Source organism: Colossoma macropomum, unplaced genomic scaffold, assembly GCF_904425465.1.
Source record: "Colossoma macropomum unplaced genomic scaffold, Colossoma_macropomum, whole genome shotgun sequence".
Taxonomy (NCBI): Eukaryota; Metazoa; Chordata; class Actinopteri; order Characiformes; family Serrasalmidae; genus Colossoma; species Colossoma macropomum.
Genome location: NW_023494807.1, coordinates 15,517,021 through 15,535,700, shown reverse-complemented (window position 1 = coordinate 15,535,700; position 18,680 = coordinate 15,517,021). Strand labels below are relative to the sequence as shown.

Genomic DNA, 18,680 nt, shown 5'->3' with positions numbered 1-18,680 from the left:
TGATAATCTACATGACAACCTAACCTAGTTAGCTTAATGACAACAAAACATATAGCATTCATACGAAAACAATTACAATTTCCTCAAGAAATTAAGACTTTCTTAAGACAATATTTGAGAATTTACGAGAATTGCATTTCAGAACATTCTTACAAAGTTTTTAGTTTGTCTTAAGATCCTTCCTACGTTTTTTCTTAGGAAAGCTTTCGTGAATCCGGTCCCTGCTTCATATCGCCATTACTGTGAACAAAACTGACACAGGTTTATGGTTCATTTCACTTCAAACCACTCTGACTTTGTTTACATCGTAATCATTTAATTATGCATAAATTTTGAAAAATAGGCGGTATTTCCCTTACAGTACAGTGAACGTATCACATGCATATGCTGAAAAATCAATGGCAGTGGCATTATAAATTGTGTAAAACAGCTTTTTATTGCTATTTTTCTCTTGACGGCCCTGAATGTTAGCTGGATCATATAAAATCAGCCCTTGATGTAAAATAGTAAAAACAAAACGAAACCGCTCCTCTCAGCAGCGCACGCGCGTGCATACGTTGCCACAGCAGCCGGCGTGTAAGCATGTGACGCAGGCGCAGCTGGCTCGGCTCTTCGGCTGCGCCCGGACAATAACGCGGCGCTCCGTTTCTCCGCCTCGCTCTCGGCATGGCAGACGGCGAGCGGTCCCCGCTGCTCTCGGACCTCGGTGACGGAGCCGTCGGGAACAGTGGGAACGGTGGCGTGTCTCCTGGCCCGGCCCCGTACGGTCAACCCAACAAGCCGCAAAGTGAGTAACGCTGGTTAGCGAGCTAGCAAGCTCTGCAGCTCCCGGCTAAATCCTCTCTGTAGGGCTGCAGGGCCAGGCCAGGCACTCCAGCACGGAGATGCACATCGGCAGTCACGCTCTTTGTATTTTGTCGCTAATGTGCAGCGGTAGGGCGGTCATGCATGGCCTGGTTGGGTGAGTGAGCGGTGACTCGGACGTTTCTTGCCCAGCACGCCAGAAGGAAGAGTCCGGTTTTAATTTGTCAGCATGCCGGTCGCTGGGCTGATTTTAGCTGGCAGCCTCGCAGCGATTACCTGGCAGCCCGACCAGAGCCGCACGGATTAAACGATTTAGCAAAAATAAGAGGATAATTAATCGTATCCTGCTTGCAGAGTCAATCAACAGTCAGACGACACCTCTGACTAAATTCACCAGCAAGTGCACACTCATTGTTTTTCAGCTGCTAACGTTAACTGGCTCGCCTGTGAGAGACCGAGTACTCGCCTCTTTTAATTATTTAGCAGCTAACAGCTAATACGGGTTCCCTCTGGGCTGGACAAACAACTTTTCGTTTACATTTGTCAAAATGTCTCATCGGAGGTCGTAGTACACCTTACAGTTTCACGATTATAAGAGAACATTGTGTGTTTGAGTAGATGACGTTCACAAACATTGTATGTTAATTTGATCGACAGGCCGACGGGCCACTCCTGAAGCGTCAAATCACTGCCGGATGATTAAAATTGACCAATCACAGTCTTCGGTGGGAGGAGCTGTTTCAGATTGATGCTCCGCGGAACGTATTTATGGTGGGATTTTTCTTTGGGCGCGATAGCTAACGTTAATATACTTCTCGTGTGAGGGAGTTTTTTTTGGAGTGGCCGTATTTAACTGGAATGCTCGACCACAGATTATGCATTCTCAAGATGATTTAAGCCTTAAACACATACTTGAGTGAGAGACTGCATTCCAGTAGTCACATCATAAAGCGCCTTTCAGCGAGACCAAATCTCATTTTCTGATCCTAATTCGATAGTTTAGGAAAATGCCTTTGGGAACAAAGCCTTCTTTAGACTTCCCAAAGTACTGCCTATGCTGGTCACATCAACCTAGTAAAATGTGTTCTTTCATCGGACCAACACATTTTTATTGGCACTGCTATAAAAAAGTCCTTCAGATAAAGTTGAAATTAGTGTGAAATTAATGATTTATTGTTTGGCTTCTGTGAAAAGTATAAATAAAAATAAAGTGTGGGCCTGAGCTGGAGTTGTAAAGCCCACATGCTAATATGTCTGGCTAGGTTTACAGTATCGGTCTGTTTAATGTCTGTCATGTCAAAGATTGATGAGAAGCTTTGCAGAAGGACCTGGTTGCAGTATCATTATCTCAACTTATTCATTCTCTTCCCTTTATCTTAGATTTGCTGAAAATGACTTCATTAGCATGATAAAGCAATCAGCACATTTATTTTGTGACCTCTTTTCCTTATCATCCCACTATCAAGGATGATTTGACAAGCCTTGAAAGTAAATGTGTGGGAATATTGCTGTTTGTAGGTGACAGAATTCAAACTTCTAAATGGTGTTGTGGTAAGATTGATTTTCTGCTGTGATTGGGCTTTTATGTAATGATTGATTTGTCTACATCATGCTAGTGGTCTCCTTTCAGCCAAATGAGATTGAATAAAAAGCATTTAAAAGTGACTCACTCTTTCTCTTTTGCCCTTTCTGTTTCTCTCGCTCTCTTTCACTTTCTCTTTTAGGTTTCCCCCCATTTCCAAGTCCCTCTCAGCCCTCTGTGCTGTTGGGTGAGGATCCTCCACCCTATTCGCCCCTGACGTCCCCCGAGAGTGGCAGTGCCCCTGTGATAAGCTGCCGGGTTTGCCAGTCCCTCATCAGCGTCGAGGGCAAGATCCACCAGCATGTGGTGAAGTGCGGGGTCTGCAATGAAGCTACAGTGAGTTTCCATATCACTACACTTCTGTGGACCAGATATTGTGTCAATAAACCTCTGTGACCCTAAATCTAACCTGCAGCAGAGAATATATTTCAGTATATGAGTGTAAACATGAAAGCCAGGATTAGGTGCAAGCTACGGAAATTCGATACAGCTTACAGTGACCAGATAAGTTAAAAAGGTAGTTGACATTGGCAGTAAGCTGTCATGCAGTAAAAATTCTTGTTGCCTATGCAACATATTTTTAAACAGTGGAATACTTCGATAGATGTGTAAGCAACTTTTTTCCAGACTGCATCCACCCAGTCATTCCCTAGCCCATCTGAAAATTTAGCAAGATAACTTAGTATTCTGCTAGGCTCTGAGCTAAGCTGGAGTGTTAATCTAACCCTGTTACACAGCTGCTTTCTTTCTCTTGCCAGCTGGAAGGCTATTTGTCAGTGCTGTTGTAATGTGTAAGTAATTTCAGTTTTGATTGCTATTTGGTCAATCTTACATCTGTTGCACTCCTTTCTGTTTACAGTTAACTGCTAGTTAGTCTTGCAAGTCAGACATCTGCCTGTCTTCAGGGAGTGTGGTGTGTTTTGTCACTCAACATGGTCAAGAACTGCCTAATTTGTTAGGAAAGGACCATTCGACTGACATGCACTATGACTAACCACAAACTGTTGTTTTAACACGGTGTCAAGTCACATGAAGTGATCTTTATTGTCATTCCTCAGTATAACTTGTATTTGAATAAAATGTTGTTTCTCAGGCCTGAGTGTGTATGGGGCAATTCGCAAAGCAGGGCTGCAAGAAAAACGCCCCGGCAGGAAGCAAACAAGTATGCATCAGCAAACACGTGAGGATATGTTGCTTAGAAGCCAAGAAATGCTTCAAAGAAACTTCTTAAATAACTTCTAAAGATGTGATACCATGAACTTCACAAACTGCTTTTTCCCATCCAATGACAATATAGCTTCATTGCTGTTATGGTGAACACAAAAAGTATAAAGTTGTGCCCAGCTTATGTGATTGTAGACAACAAATGGTCCATGTATGTGTGTGGAGGGCATCTGAGGCTAAGACTAAACGCTAGCTAGTTGTAGACTGATTCTTTTACCAGTGGTCCTTGAAAATCTGTTTCCGTTGAGCCTACAGAGAACAGTAGAATGAGTGGCAGCCTTGTTAGCTGATTTTTTTTTTACATAGCGAGTTGATAGAAATGGATAGATATTCATAAGATATTCAACATTTGTTCAACATAAAATTATATTTTACAAATAATATTGCTCACTCACAGCACCCATCGATACTCTGGTATGGATTTAAAAGGCTCATGTCCTACTTTTTTCTTTTCTTTCCCTGAGGTCCACTTCAATCATTTACAAAATGTACAAAAGCTGGGTGAGACCAGTGCATAATGCTAAGCAGTTTTTGGATGAAGCATTAGTTTAAGTTTTGGTTCACTTCCTCAAGGCACTTCAGGTTGGATCAACTATGTAAAAGAAGAACCTATAAAATAAAAGTTTTCTCATTTGGTGATGGGATTTCTTTTATCTTTTATTTAAAAAAAAAAAGTAGGAAAATATGTTTCTCCATGAAATAGGCCCCATTAACCATTCCCCCAGTAACTGCAGTATAGTTAAATAATTTTAAACTATAATCTTGTCCTTACGCCTACAACTAACCGCACCTGTAACCATATGGCTAGTCATAATGGGTGAGCTTAACAGAACGTAAGACCGTAAAAATAAAACACTTGGATTAGGTGCATGTACAAAGGGCAGCACTTGGTTGATGCTAATGTGAGGTAGCAGAAGTGAAAGAAGTGAAAGCACAGCTTTTCATGCCTTTGCTTCTCCTTTCAGTGCCAGGTCTGCCATAACAGTGTCTCATCTTTAGTAATGAATCATTTGCGTTCAGTCATGTGACTTTCTGTTGCACTGAAACAGAATAGGGGTGACGCAGGTAGCGATCGAACTACATCTTCACTGTAAGGTAGCTAAAATTGCATCCAAATTTCTCTCTCTCTCCAACCATGCAACAGCCTGCCTCTTTCCGAATCTATGTCCTTTTCACTTTTTCTTTCCACCCTACCGACATTGCCTTTCTTGCCCTCACTCTTAGTCTTTCTATCTCCTTGCAGCCCATAAAGAATGCCCCAGCAGGGAAGAAGTATGTTCGCTGTCCCTGTAACTGTCTGCTCATCTGCAAGGTCACGTCTCAGCGGATTGCCTGCCCGCGGCCGTACTGGTGAGAGAGGGGCGAAAACATATGTCCAGTTTGCATAACATCAAAGGAATATTTCAGCAAAAATAGACAGAATTACAGACAATATGCAGACTTTCACATAGCTGCTATTACTGTTTTTTTGCTATGCAACTTTTGTTAGGCTTTTTTCGAGAACAGTATGTAACACAACATCAGAAGCCACATATACAGTCTATTTGAGATTACTTAAAAAATCAGTACAGTTGAATGCAAGTGTGAGCTGATTTAGGCATGTTGTTTGCCTCATGTTAATTGGTGAGGTGTACACTTCCTTTACTAGTCAGCTGCATTCGCTGTGTAGCTCCAGGGCAAAACTAAAAAACAGCTGTTCCTTTAAAGGAGTGCTTCACCTGAAAATGCTAATGTACGAAAGCTGGGTGAGACCAGTGCATAATGCTAACCAGTTTTTGAATGAAGCATTAGTTTAAGTCTTGGTTCACTTCCTCAAGGCACTTCAGATTGGATCAACTGTATGTAAAAAAAAAAAAATGGAAGAACCTATAAAATAAGTCTTCTCATTTGGTGATTGGATTTTTGTCCATGACATCTCAGAGGTTATTTGCAAGGCAAATAAAATATAACTTTTCTTTCCCCAGCAGCAAAGATATTTTCCAAAAGATTGGAACAGGGCCCTGTCTCATGAAGCAAAGTCAACTTAGACAAGTTCAAAGATGTCACAAAAAGTCAAAGAGGAAAAAAGATCATACTTTCTAAATATGCAGAAAGTAAAACATTTTTAAAGATAAACGCAACGATGTTGCCACTGCCACTGTGTTGGTGCTTATTCAAGTGATAATTGCTTTATATTCTTGTTGTTTTAGCATGACGTGTATGTGGTGATTGGTCAGAAGCTCGGCCCTCGTTGGTCCAAGAGCTGTTGGTAATTCCGAAATCACAAACATAGCATGTAGCATAAGTTGTGACGGTGATGTAGTCCAGCAAAAAGTGATCCACCATCATGAGGAGAAAAAACAGGGTTAGATCAAACTAAGCTTGCTTTGTTAGAAAGGCCCCTGGGGATATGATGGAGACCTTGTTTGGTTTTAATTTTGGGGTCTAAGAAATGGGAGGAAAGTGAAGAAGTGAAGGAATAGTATTGAGAGTTTGTTTGACAAACAAATATTTGTGTGAGAATTCTGACAAATGCAAAATCATTTGAAGCAATAAAATATCACTTTGCAGCACCTGACACACATTTATTTCTTTGTTCTTGTGTTGCAGTAAGAGGATTATAAACTTGGGGCCAGTACACCCTGGTCCTGCTAGTCCAGACCCACAACCTACTGGAGCACGAGTGTCATGTGGCCACTGCAGCAACACTTTCTTGGTACTTTCCTCGTCATTATCATCATCATATGCACAAATACTGATAACATTGAGGCAGTGCCTACTTGTAATAGTGCAAGCACATGTTTACGCTCAAATAACAGTGTAACAACACTGCCCTGGTGCTGTTCATCATCATCATCATCAACAACAGCAGCAGTATTTACACATCAATGGAACTGTTAATCATCATCATAATTGTTAGCAGTAACTGTTAACTATAATCATTATCACCTGTATTGTCAGATTGATCTCTAACACTGTTATTGTTTTCTTAACATTGCAGTGGACAGAGTTTACTGACAGGACACTGGCCAGATGTCCCCATTGCAGAAAAGTGTGAGTGTCGATCAGTCAGTCAGTTAACTGATCTCTCTCTTTGTTTCTCTCCTTCTGTTCCTCATATCTATTTACAAGAGGGTTCTGATTTGTTGAAAGATGTTTTTAGTTTTATAAGCCTTTATTTAGCTTTTATCAGATCTCCCCATTGCATATCTATGTGCAACATCTCCGATAATCATTCTAAGAACACCTCCTTCCTCCCACTGCAGCTCTTCTATTGGCCAGAGGTACCCAAGGAGGCGTAGTCTCTGGTGTTTCCTGCTCTGCTTGCTCTTCAGCATCTCTGCAGCTGGACTGATTGTGAGTGTAAACAAACAGAAATTTAGACAATGCGGTTAATGCAGTACAAATATTATACACAGATTTTTTTTATAATGTTTACACTGTTGAGATATTACACAATACACTATTGAGATATTATACAAATAATATAGAATGTAGGTAAGATGTAAATAGAGATATTACATAAAATAGAAAATACAAAGCAGGAATTCTCAGTTTTGCCAGATGTCAGCCAACTTAAGCCCAAAGTCAAGTCTAACCATTAGGACAAGGACTGAAAGGCATTCCTTTTGGAAAGTCCTGAACTTTGAGCTTAAGTTATTTGGCTAACTGTGAAGTCAATGAAGATGCTTTTGTGCTGAATTTGATTGCAGTCTTACAAATATGTCACTTGGCTCTTACAGAACTAGAAAAAGGTGCTGCCAGTGTAGAGTATCAAATGGGAATTCCACAAATTTTTCAAAATCTTTGAAGAATTCAATTGTTAAGATATGAACAGGTGGTGAAAACCAGGGGTCAGGATGTTAAGGTTCCATTTTATTTACTTTCCAAAATGAACAGTGAACATACATGTGTCTTACAAGTTTATATGTACAATGTTGATAATGATAAATAGTTGTAAAAGAAAATTCTTTGCGGCTGATTTGAGTTACACCATGCTGTGACATTCATAAATGTTTCGTGTGTGTGTGTGTGTGTGTGTGTGTGTGTGTATATGGTTTGCCTTTTTTTCATGGTTCTGTATAGCAGAAGTAACTGCTGTGAAATGATTTAAGTTATGTGGTTATGTGTGTGAGTAATTTAAGTGTGATCCTACATATGTGGCCCTGTATGTGAGTTTAAGGGGTTAATAACTATTTTTTAGAATATTATTTATATCATTCTCTGTATTATTTTTTTTCCCTCTCTCCCCTTCCCTCTCCAGGCGGGGACATGGTCTCAGGCGCGGGTGTATGGGGGGATCTATGCTGCATGGGCGGCTGTACTGCTGCTGGTTGTGGTGACGCTGGCCAGAGCACTCTACTGGAGCTGCCTACGGGTCAGCCAACCCCTTCAGAACTTCACATAGAGACAGACAGACAGGGAGGGAGGGAGAAGGGACAGGGGGTGAGAGAAAGAGAGAGAGAGGAGGGGTACTGGAGAGAGTCAGAGTGATGGCTGGAGTGAGTGAGTGAGTGAGTGAGGGAGAAAGAGAGAGACAGTGAGTGAATGAGAGAGCGAGAGAGAAAGGCAGAGCGAGTAACGGTTTAAGTGAGAGAGATCAAGCGACAGAGATTAGAGTGTGCAGGGGGCAGATGAGTGGATGGAGGGATGGGGTCAGACTGTTTTAAAGAAATATTTATTTAGCTGAAGTGTTGTCGAGCGTTGGATGGTGTTACCCATGACTGTGCCGCAGACTTACTGACACGTTACGCAACTAATCTCCAGTCGCCCCGAGCATTTTAATCCCGTGCATTCAAAAATGCGCCCACCTCACTCTTACTTTCATGCACCCAAATATAGTAGCTTAGTAGCCCATTTGGCACAATTAAATGAACCATGTGACAGGCTCTCACTCTCACACATGCATGTATACATACAGTGGCCCCCAAAAGTATTTGGATACTTTAAACATTGGAACACTTCAATGAAGTTAGGTTACTTCATAAAATGTTTAACAAAATGATACCTGTTTCGGAGAGAACAACCTCTAGCACATCATCAAAATGATGGTAGACTCTTTGTGTGGAGAAACTGTGGAGAGGAATTCCAACCAGGCTGCATTAAGGCTAGTGTGAAACACAGAGGTGGAAACGTCGAAGTCTGGGGCTGTTTTTCTTACAGTGCTGTTGATGAGCTTGTGTTTATTAAAGGCATGGATGTAAGCCTGCAGATGTCTGCATAGAAACTGCTCAAACAATAACAATCTGAAACACAACAGCCACTTTTTGCAACAATACAAAAGAAAATGACAGTTTTGGAATATTCTGTTTAAAATAAATGCCACTTGCTTTGACATTTTGGTACCTGACACAATAAACTTAATACATTTACCTTTAGGGGCCACTGTATATTTACTCTGCCTGCCAAAAGCATGGGGGCACCTAGGTTTGTCTTCTTTGTAAATTTACAATAACGTATTAAATAGACAACTGTTTATATCTTGCCATTTTTCTTTGCAATAATTGCAAAACTATAAACAAACAACTGATAAAACTGCTGTCTTTTAAATAATGATAAACCCCACAAATTTTTACTCCCTTGTTGTGATGTCAGCATTCATAAGCACTCAGATCCTTCAGTCGTTTAGGGCTGAAGCAGTTTCAATACATGCTTTTTAACAGTAGTTCGGCAAAGAAAACCTGCTATACATATCAAGGAAGACAACATAAATCTAAGAGAGTTAAGATATACTTAATGTACTTCAGTACCTTTGCAAATATTTGTTCTTACGTAATTGAAAAATAGCAGTAAAAATCAACTACTACTCTGAGCATTTCAATCATAGGTAAGGTGACCCCAAACTTTTGAATGTCAGTGTACTCACATGCCCTTAATCCACTGACCCCATTAGCCTACATAACTGGAAGTTTGGATGAACAGGAGCAGACTGGAGGTGTTGAGTAGCGTTTAGTCTTGATCAGTTAGATGTGTTTTGATTGTTAATGTAAAGTAATGTACAGTCAACAATGTCAGTAGAAGCGTTGTTGTGAATGCTGCCGTTAATCCGTGCATCTGCAGTCCAAAGTGTAAAGAGGCCTTACAAAGGGACAATTCAGTCTCTCCACCACAAGGGGGCTCTGCTTCAACACACAAGTGCATACACATACATACTCTTCACCTTCCATATGACCACATGTACATACAGTACCATGCAAAAGTCAGAGACCACCCTTCATTTATTTCATTTCCTTTCAAAACAGACAGTATGTACAAGTTATTTTTTTCTCAGCATCAGGAAAAAGCAGAAAACTTCTACATAAGCATTGGCAACTAAATATATAATTTTATATATATTTTAATTATATATATAATTTAAAATATATAATTTTTTTCAGTGTTTAGTGTGTCCAACTTTGTCCTTTATAACAGCTTCCATTCTTTTCAGTTTTCCAAATAAATCTGCAGTTGTATTTTTCCACACCTCCAAAGTTCAGTCTTAGAAGTTGGTTGTTTTTTTTTCTCCTCATCACCCACTCATGAATCAATGATTCTGAGGTCTGGCAAAAACAGATGACAGTTTTAGTGGTCTAGCAGGTCTTTCATGATTGTTAGGAGTCTCATTTTCTCTATATTTTTTCAAAATCTCCAGTTTTGAAAAGTCCTGCTTTTCCTTTTACTTACCCATTTTCCTGTGCAAGTGGATTGTCTTATATCTAATCTCCTCTTAAGTATCTCCTGAAAAATCATCAGCTTGTACTAAATGGCCATTTTGATTGGACATTAAATAAATGAAGGTGGTCTTACTTTTGCACAATACTGTACACACACATAATCTAGGGCTGTGACTATATATTGGTGTAACTATATATTGTGATATTAAATTATGACGTAGTTAGCATTAATCCAAATATGTATATATTGTCGTACATTATGACATTTTGGGCCCTTGATCAGTAATCAAGATTTCAAATCGAACGTACGTCCTTGTTTTTATTTGTTTTCAGATGCTTATTTTTTTGGAACAACAATTGTCACAAATTTTGGATGCTTATTACCTTCATGTATCAGTTAAAATTGTGATATAGTCTGTAAGCATGATCATCATACTCTGAGCAGATGTTCATATCCCAGCCCTAAGGGTCAACACATACATGCAGGCATAATGAACTCCGCTAGTGGGTGCTGTTGTAACAGTTTTTTTTTTATCTTATATTTATATGTTGCAATCACAGTACACCACAACAAGGTCACATTAGCAGCAGGTCATGCTCTGCTTTAATGCTTTCATCTGCAGAACGTCCAGTCGCTATAATAGCCTGTCACTCAAACATACACAGACATAAACACACACAGGCATAAACAATCTTGCATTCATCCCGTTTTGGCTTTTTGTTCAGCAGAAGGCAGTGTTTTTATTGTTATTAATTTTTCTTCTGTATGTAAATATTCTTTGTTATTTTAAAGAATACTGACTGATCTGTTGCACTATTGAGGATCTAACCCTTTGATTCCTGAAGGACTTTCTTTATTTTTCTCTCTAATTTTAAATGTGAAATCACTACAACATTATAGGTTTTGATTTATTTTTATGTACTAACAATGTGAAGCATCAAGGTGATACACAGACACACGCTCTCCCTCACCATGACTGATTACTCGAAAGACCTGCGTTAGAGTGACTGTCTTACTTATTTATGACCAGAAGGATGATGTTGATGTTTTGTTCATGATTATATGGAATTTGTCATGTTATTAACTCCAACATGTTAAGAGTTGCGATCAATGATATGCGCTAATCACAGGGGTATGGGGTTTCTGTGTTTAACTGCTCTGTGTTTAAAGCTTAGTTCATGACTTTAGGCACCCCTGCGCTCTTATCTGATATGGAGAAACCGCAGTTTATTTCGTGCACTATGTTTTTCACTGTGTACCACCAGCACTGCACGGTTTAAAGGAATGCTTCAGCCTAATCTCTATCTGCTGCATCTCTGTCATACCATTGATTACCACTAACAGTAATTTTGATGTGTTTACCTGTACTTGGAAAGAGAACAGATACTGACTCGATACATACTTGGGCAGCCATTGGGCAGTTGTTGAATTCCGTGAATAGTATAAAATACACGACTGTACAACTCTTAAGGGTAACCAATTTGAAAAATCTAATTTGAAACAATATGTTTCAAATATGATATTTAAATGATATTTAAAGGTATCACCAGTGTGCCCCTCACTTTCATCTGAGGGTCTGTCATTTATTGTCTTCAGTGGAAACCACTGTCAGCAATCTAAACTAGGCATCTGCGTGCATTCTGTCAGAGTAAAGAGGGTTGGGAGGGGGTGGGGCTTATGTTATGCACACACCCAAATAACTGGGCTTTTTATTAATTAATTATAAGTTCTTGGGGTTCTAGGTGTGTTGAATCTGAGGTCTGTAGAATCATTGTAAACATTTTTAAGATACAAAATATTAAAAATCTAATTGAATCTTCACCTCGGAATTAAAATTGTATTGAATATAAAAATGTGCATGCATGTAAGCACTGAGCATGGTACAAATATTGAGATATTAGCATTATCATAAGAACACAAGGCACTCCTAGTTTTTTGCCTTATAGAAAAGTCGTTCTGAGGCAACACCGTATTGTATCGAATTAAATCGAATTTTAAATTTGTATTGTTACACTCCTGTACAGTGCAAATTCAGAGCACAGCCCTTGCATTCGAATAATCCTAGTATGAGACAGAAATGAGAAAATATTTCACCAAAGCAAAAAGCTATTTGACTTAATTTCGCTTCCCTGAGGTTTTCTGGTATCCATCTGCAATCAGGAGACCTGAACTCGGCCCACACCAATACACTGGTAACATGTTACCACGAATTCTGTCTGGAAAAGTAGTCTCATCTCAGAAAGTACATAATATACTGTTGAAGAATTTATTAATGTGAATATAAAACTTTACAAAATAATTTGCATAAATGACAGAATTTAGCAGCTGCACAGTGGCTTTGTTTGTGAGTTGTAGAGACCATGCTGTAGAGATGTGGTGGATAGATATTAAGCTGAAAAGTTCTGGAGTATTCCTTTAACGCTTTCCAAGCTCCAGCACTCCTCATTCAACTCGAGAAGGCCATGAAAAATGAAAAAGCCTGATTTGTTGCTCTTTTTCCTCATATCTTCCAGTTAAAACCATAATATGGTTAATAAGCATGATTACTGTACTGTATTTAGTATTCCATGTTCTCTCACATCCGATTCAATGCATTATCAAGAGCTTAATATTGCCTGATGCATTGTACCAGGTGTGTTGGAGTGGAGGCGATGAAAACGTCCAGTGCTGGGGGTCTCCATGACTGGGATTGAGACCCACTGTTCCAAAAACTTGAAAGCCTGTCTTACTTGCTCTGTTTTGGCACTCACTTCGGTAGCAATGCCTACATACAAGATTAAAGGGTTCTCTTTTTTTCCAATAAATCAGTCAAATGTTTATTCAGGGCAAAGGGCTAAAGGTTTTGCAGTTTGACCATAAAATAAAATACCACATGGCAACAAAATAACAATCTTCTCTTACTCTGTCAGTAAGTAGATATAGAGGCATCAAACTCACTCGCTAAAGTGAATTAACTTATGAATCAGTGAATTGGATGTTCAATTGAAACGAACTGGCTGGTTTGGTGAATTGAATTTTCTTATGAATACACTTTGGTGTAGTAGAGGAAACATGCTAGAAACAAGTTAAATAGATAGAAACATTGTTTTACTGTTTGCTGAAAGAGTCAAGTGGATTCTGTATGGTCGTCCTAAATGTGTAATGAAACCGGAAAGGAATGAAGACAGGAGTTTTTCAGACCCTGAATCAATGGGAAGAGAAAGGAAAATTTGAGGTCACATAGATAAATATGTACTGCTTTTGAAGTGCTGATCTAGGATCAGTTTTTTGTTTCATGCCACAGTTTACACTTCGTTGTTTCATTATATCTGAGCAAGGATCAGCCATAAAAATGCAGGCATAAATGCACCCAAGAAGCGTTTGAATCCAAATTCTCAAACCATTTTTTAATCAGATGTTTTATAAGTGTACGTTTTATGTCCAAAGGTTTGTAGACACCTGCTTCTTCTGAATACGAGGTATTATAAGGAGTCTTCTTGGAAGGCCTTACACTAGATGTTGAAACATTGCTGTGAGCATTTGATTGCATTCAGCCACAAGAGCATTACTGAGGTCAGGCTCTGATGTTGGATGATTAGATCTCAAAGATGCTGGATGAAGCTTCATCACTCCAGATGGACGCTTGGCATTGGGTGTAGTGGCCTTAGGTTCATATGCAGCTGCTCCAGAGTGTTCCATTCTATTGGTCAGTGCTTTTCCACATAGATTGTAATGCTGTGTATAAGCAATTTAGCGTCTGTATCAGCAATGGGTGCATTTTAAAGTAGCTGCAATCACTAATTAGAAGGGGTGTCTGGATAATTTTGGACATATAGTGTACATCTGTCCCTTCAAACCAAACCTATAACCAAAACTTCTCCTAGTACATTGACTAAAACAGCCAACTTCTTGTGAACAACTGTCGGCACCGTCTCTAAAGTTGGAAATTACGCCAGCATGCAGAATCGTGATGTGTTTTGCGAAGAAGGGAAGACACCATAAATAAGGAGCAACAGGCAGTTAGTTGGCTGTCATGTTATCTGGAGATGCATTTGACTACAGTGCATAATTGTACATGTTTAAAATTTTGCCAGGATCCAATCTGGATATACAGTGGTATGGAAAATGTGGGCACCCCTGGTCAAACTCCATGTTCTTGTTGATTTTTGTTGATTTTTTTAGATGAAAATGTTAACACATCCTCTACAGAGAACTGCACATTTTAATACATAATTGCAGTTTATTTGCTGAATTTAATATTTTGGGGTACAAATAAAACATAAAATGTGGCCTATACAAAAGTTATGGCACATTTTACATTTTATGCCCCCCCCCCGATATTATAAACCACATGTCAGTCTCCAGTCCCTGCAGGCCAAAGCACTGCAGACTCAAGCACACTGCCTCATTAAACACACCTGATTCAGCATATTAGCTGATTAGCAAAGCCTTCTTGAGCTGAATTTAGAGTGTTAGATGAGGGTAAAGGCTAATATCTGTCGCACTTTGGTCCGGAAGGTCCCTAGTTTGACATACCTGCAGATAAATAGAAATTGTGCACTAAAATTTGCAGAAAAATTTCGTATTTACATTCCCTATTCCCTGATTTGTTAACTTTTACATAGAAAATCAACAAAATATGTAATTTGACCTGGGGGGGGGTAAATTTTTGTGTACAACTGTAAGTCACTTGACATGACCAAGTGTAAACAGGGTGTTGAAAAGTGCAAGGAATTTATAATAATTTAAAATAATTTGCAGTAAATGGTCCATGTAAATGCAGGCCAAGGGGCGCCTACTGTCTTAAACTACGCTGCTTTGAGGTCACAAGAACCTGATACTGATACTATTTATGCCAAGAACAAAAAGGCCAGGATGAAGCTTTTTCTCTGAGTTTGTTTACAAATGATGAAGGCATGATGATGACGATGGCGATGATGAAGATGACATAAAAATGTGAAAACAAAACTGCAGATGACTGTGTTTTCTTTATATGCACACATACACACAGTCAGTCGTCCTCTTTGGCACCTATTTGGGGACAAATTCGTCACCCGCTCCTCTCTCTCTCTCTTTCTTACCTGCACACACACACTCCTGCTGAGTCTCTCTCCATCTGTCTCTTGTTTCATGCGGATGTATTTTTTCCTGGACAAAGAGAGTAAGAGGGATGGGAAACATACAAAAAGCTTTCAGAAACCACAACCCCCTTGAGAAAGAGAGAACGGGGGACGAAGGAGGAGGGGTGGAAAAATAGAGGGAAAAAAGTGGAGATGACGAAAAGTCAGCATTAATGGAAGAAAAGGAACAGAGATGGAAAGAGTGAAAGGACAGTAAGGACAAAATGAGAAAATGCAGTGAGTGGAAACAATTTACAATTTAACATACTTCCAGTCTGACTGTCCACTTCAGATTTATGCACATAGTCTCTTCTGAATTTTGGAATTGGAAAAGTATGTACTTCTAATCATAAACAAAGATATGATTTGAAAATTAAATTGGGAAAAAAGTATTCAGACACCACAAACTAATAACATTGGAACTTGCAAAGCCATCCTCCTTGAATACTAAACAACACTACACCAGTAACAACAGCAACAAACAACTACAACAGCCACAGCAAAAAGTTCGTTTTTAACCGGGAACATGCAGAGCCTGTGATGAACACCGCAATATTTATGTACAAAGTCAAAAGATATTGTTTGAGTAAATGTTAAGTGGATATACACTCTGGAAGTATCTTAAATAACAAAAAGGTGCCTAAATATTTTCCTCTCACTCTGTATGTTTATTATATCACATTCTTCAGTATTTACTCTGTCCACTCTTTGTCTGTATTACAGCTTCCATTCTTTTCAGGAGCTTGCTTTCAGTTTTTTTTCAGATATTTTTCCACGCCTCCAGTTCAGTCTCAGAAGTTGGTTGCATTTTCTGCTTATGATACAAGTAATCCCAAGCACAGTCAATGATGTGACAGTTTTGATGTCTACCAGGTGTTGTGCAGTTTTAAGGAGTCCCATTTTCCCTATATCTTTTACTTGATATTTCCTGCCTTCTGCCCAGTGACCGCTGGGATAGCCTCCAGCACCCCCATGACCCAGAAGGATAAGCGACTATGATAATGTGTATGTGATTATTTTATTTAAAATCTCCTCAGAAATATCTCCTGAAAAAATTAGAACAGCCAACAGTAGAGCATAACATCTATTGTGAGTGTGTGTGTGTGTTTCGTGGCTCTAAGTGGCTTTGGCTCAGCCGGTACTTAGTATTACTGCACTAAACACACACAGAGAGTCTTAGTGATTAGTATCACATCTATATATCCTACTTCAACTCACAAACACACACATAAACCTTTTCAAATCCTTGTGCCCCCTACACACATACACACGCCCATTCATCAGGGAAGGAGTTTGTTCCCACTGCAGTCACAGTGAAGGATTACTGACTGTGCACAAACACACTGACCACTTTATCCTCTTCATCACTAACCGGATTGAGTACTTAAGACCAGCAGTGTGACCTTACACACACACTTTTGCATCACCCCCATTCTCTCTTTCACTCTCACACATGCACACATTGTGCAAAAGTCAGAGACCACGCTTAGTTTATTACATTTCCAGTTAAAACTGCCTTTAACTTACTTTATGCAAACAGACATAACAGAAAATTACACAGAGGCCACAACAACCAAATATAGTATTACATTTTTCAATATTTAGTGTGTCCACTCTTTGCCTTTATTACAACCTTCATTCTTTTCAAGAGACTTGCTTTCAGTTTTGCAAAGAAATCTGCAGGGATTTTTTTCCACACCTCCAAAGTTCAGTCTTAGAAGTTGATTTCATTTTCTGCTTCTCAGAATTCAAAGAATCCCAAAGACATTTAATGATGTTGAGGTCTGGTGACAGTTTTGGTGTCTTTCAGGTCTTGCAGAGTTGTTGGGAGACCAGTTGTTATGTATCTTTTAATGTATTTTTTAACTCTACTATTAAAGCTCTATTTTTCTATTTTCCTGATTTTACATTTTATTATTCCTCTGGATTATTTTAAATGTAATCTTCTCAGAAATATCTCCAGAATAATTTAGAACTTTTACATAACCATTGTGAGTTGAAATTAAATAAATTAAGTGTGATGTCTGACTTACTCAGTACTCTGCCCAACTACCCTTATTATATATGGGCTGTTCTACTGAATTAGTTTAAATTGCGGTCCCACAGTAAAAAAAAGCACACTGTTTAAAAAATAGGTATTCAGACCCTAGATATTTACAAGGATTATGTTATGATCTATTTAAACCCAAGACATTGAGGTAAGTTATAAGGTAAGAAGTTTTTCAGTTTTGGACAGAATTTGAGAGTACCTGTTGCCCTTACACTGTGTGTAAATTTAATGATGAATGGACCAAAAGAAATGGTCCAAAATTACTTCGACAAAAAGTCTGGTTACATTGACTTACATTAGAAGTATTTTTTTCTTTTCCTATAAAGTTATCATTTTGGAGATACAAGGTTTTGTTCCGACAGCAGCGATATTCAAAATCATCCTTTATAGGGTACTTTCTACTGGGAGGTGTCTGTTTCAAACCTTAAACCCTAATTTTCAGCTTGTGAAAGTAATACATACTTTTCAATATTTTTAAAAATCTTTTTGATTTGATATAAAGTGAATTTGAAAGATTTAGATTTATCATGAGTGTAATTTTGAACTAAGAAATGCCGTCCTATGTTTTCATGTCACTACTGAAACACAAAGAGTTTTAGTCCATAGGCGGAGCCTTATTTTAGCCACACCCCTGTGAGACTGCATCTCTGTCCCTCATGGCCACATGGTGAGCAGTCAGATCACATTGTTTTGTAGAAATTTGTCCCAAAATCCTGAAAATCAGTGTGGAACATTAGGAATAGTCACTACCATAACACACATTTTCTGCAGTTAAGTAAACTGTTTAGTGCTTTAATAAAAAATATTATGAGTTTATTTGTTTGCAACTGTTCAAAGCCATGCTTGCTAGTCATGTACTGATATACTGGTTCTGTATAGTGTTTCTGAATTATGCTCAAAAAGCTGAAATTGTCACTACTGAAAGCAGTTAGATCCCTTTGTTTTAAAGTGTTGTGTTTTAGTAATAGTATTGTGCTTTTATTGTATGTAGCTGTTCAAAATGAGCTAAAATTGTCACTACTGGAACATTTGGTAACATTCCGGTAATGTTATGATTGTTTTGGTAGTAACAAAATGGAATTATTTTTTAGTATTTCAGTTACATATAAAGAGCACTTTGTAAATCAGAGCCACTTTGTTGGTAAGTTACTCTGATTTTTCTCTGGCTATTATATAAAATCAGAACATTTCCAACATGAATGAAAACATGCACAAACACACACACACACACACACACACACACAGACATGCTCATTCTCCAATCTTTAAATCTGGTCTGTGTTCTCAG

At 38.7% G+C, this 18,680-nt stretch overlaps 1 protein-coding gene across 1 annotated transcript; it reads left to right on the top strand.

The window, feature by feature from the left end:
• Nucleotides 1–632: 632 nt before the first annotated feature.
• Nucleotides 633–15,190, top strand: pip4p1a (phosphatidylinositol-4,5-bisphosphate 4-phosphatase 1a). The gene is made up of 7 exons (XM_036556181.1): nt 633–787; nt 2,529–2,722; nt 4,854–4,960; nt 6,200–6,305; nt 6,591–6,643; nt 6,856–6,946; nt 7,854–15,190. Exons 1-7 carry the CDS (start codon nt 667–669, stop codon nt 7,995–7,997), a joined length of 816 nt encoding a protein of 271 aa, XP_036412074.1. The 5' UTR covers nt 633–666; the 3' UTR covers nt 7,998–15,190.
• The last annotated feature ends 3,490 nt before the right edge of the window (nt 15,191–18,680 follow it).

Bases quoted from the DNA above. Each gene is read 5' to 3' on its own strand.
- pip4p1a (XM_036556181.1), top strand. From the start codon at position 667: ATGGCAGACGGCGAGCGGTCCCCGCTGCTCTCGGACCTCGGTGACGGA. The intron at 4,961-6,199 runs GTGAGAGAGGGG...CTTGTGTTGCAG, and splicing joins GCCTGCCCGCGGCCGTACTG to TAAGAGGATTATAAACTTGG. The intron at 6,947-7,853 runs GTGAGTGTAAAC...TTCCCTCTCCAG, and splicing joins TCTCTGCAGCTGGACTGATT to GCGGGGACATGGTCTCAGGC.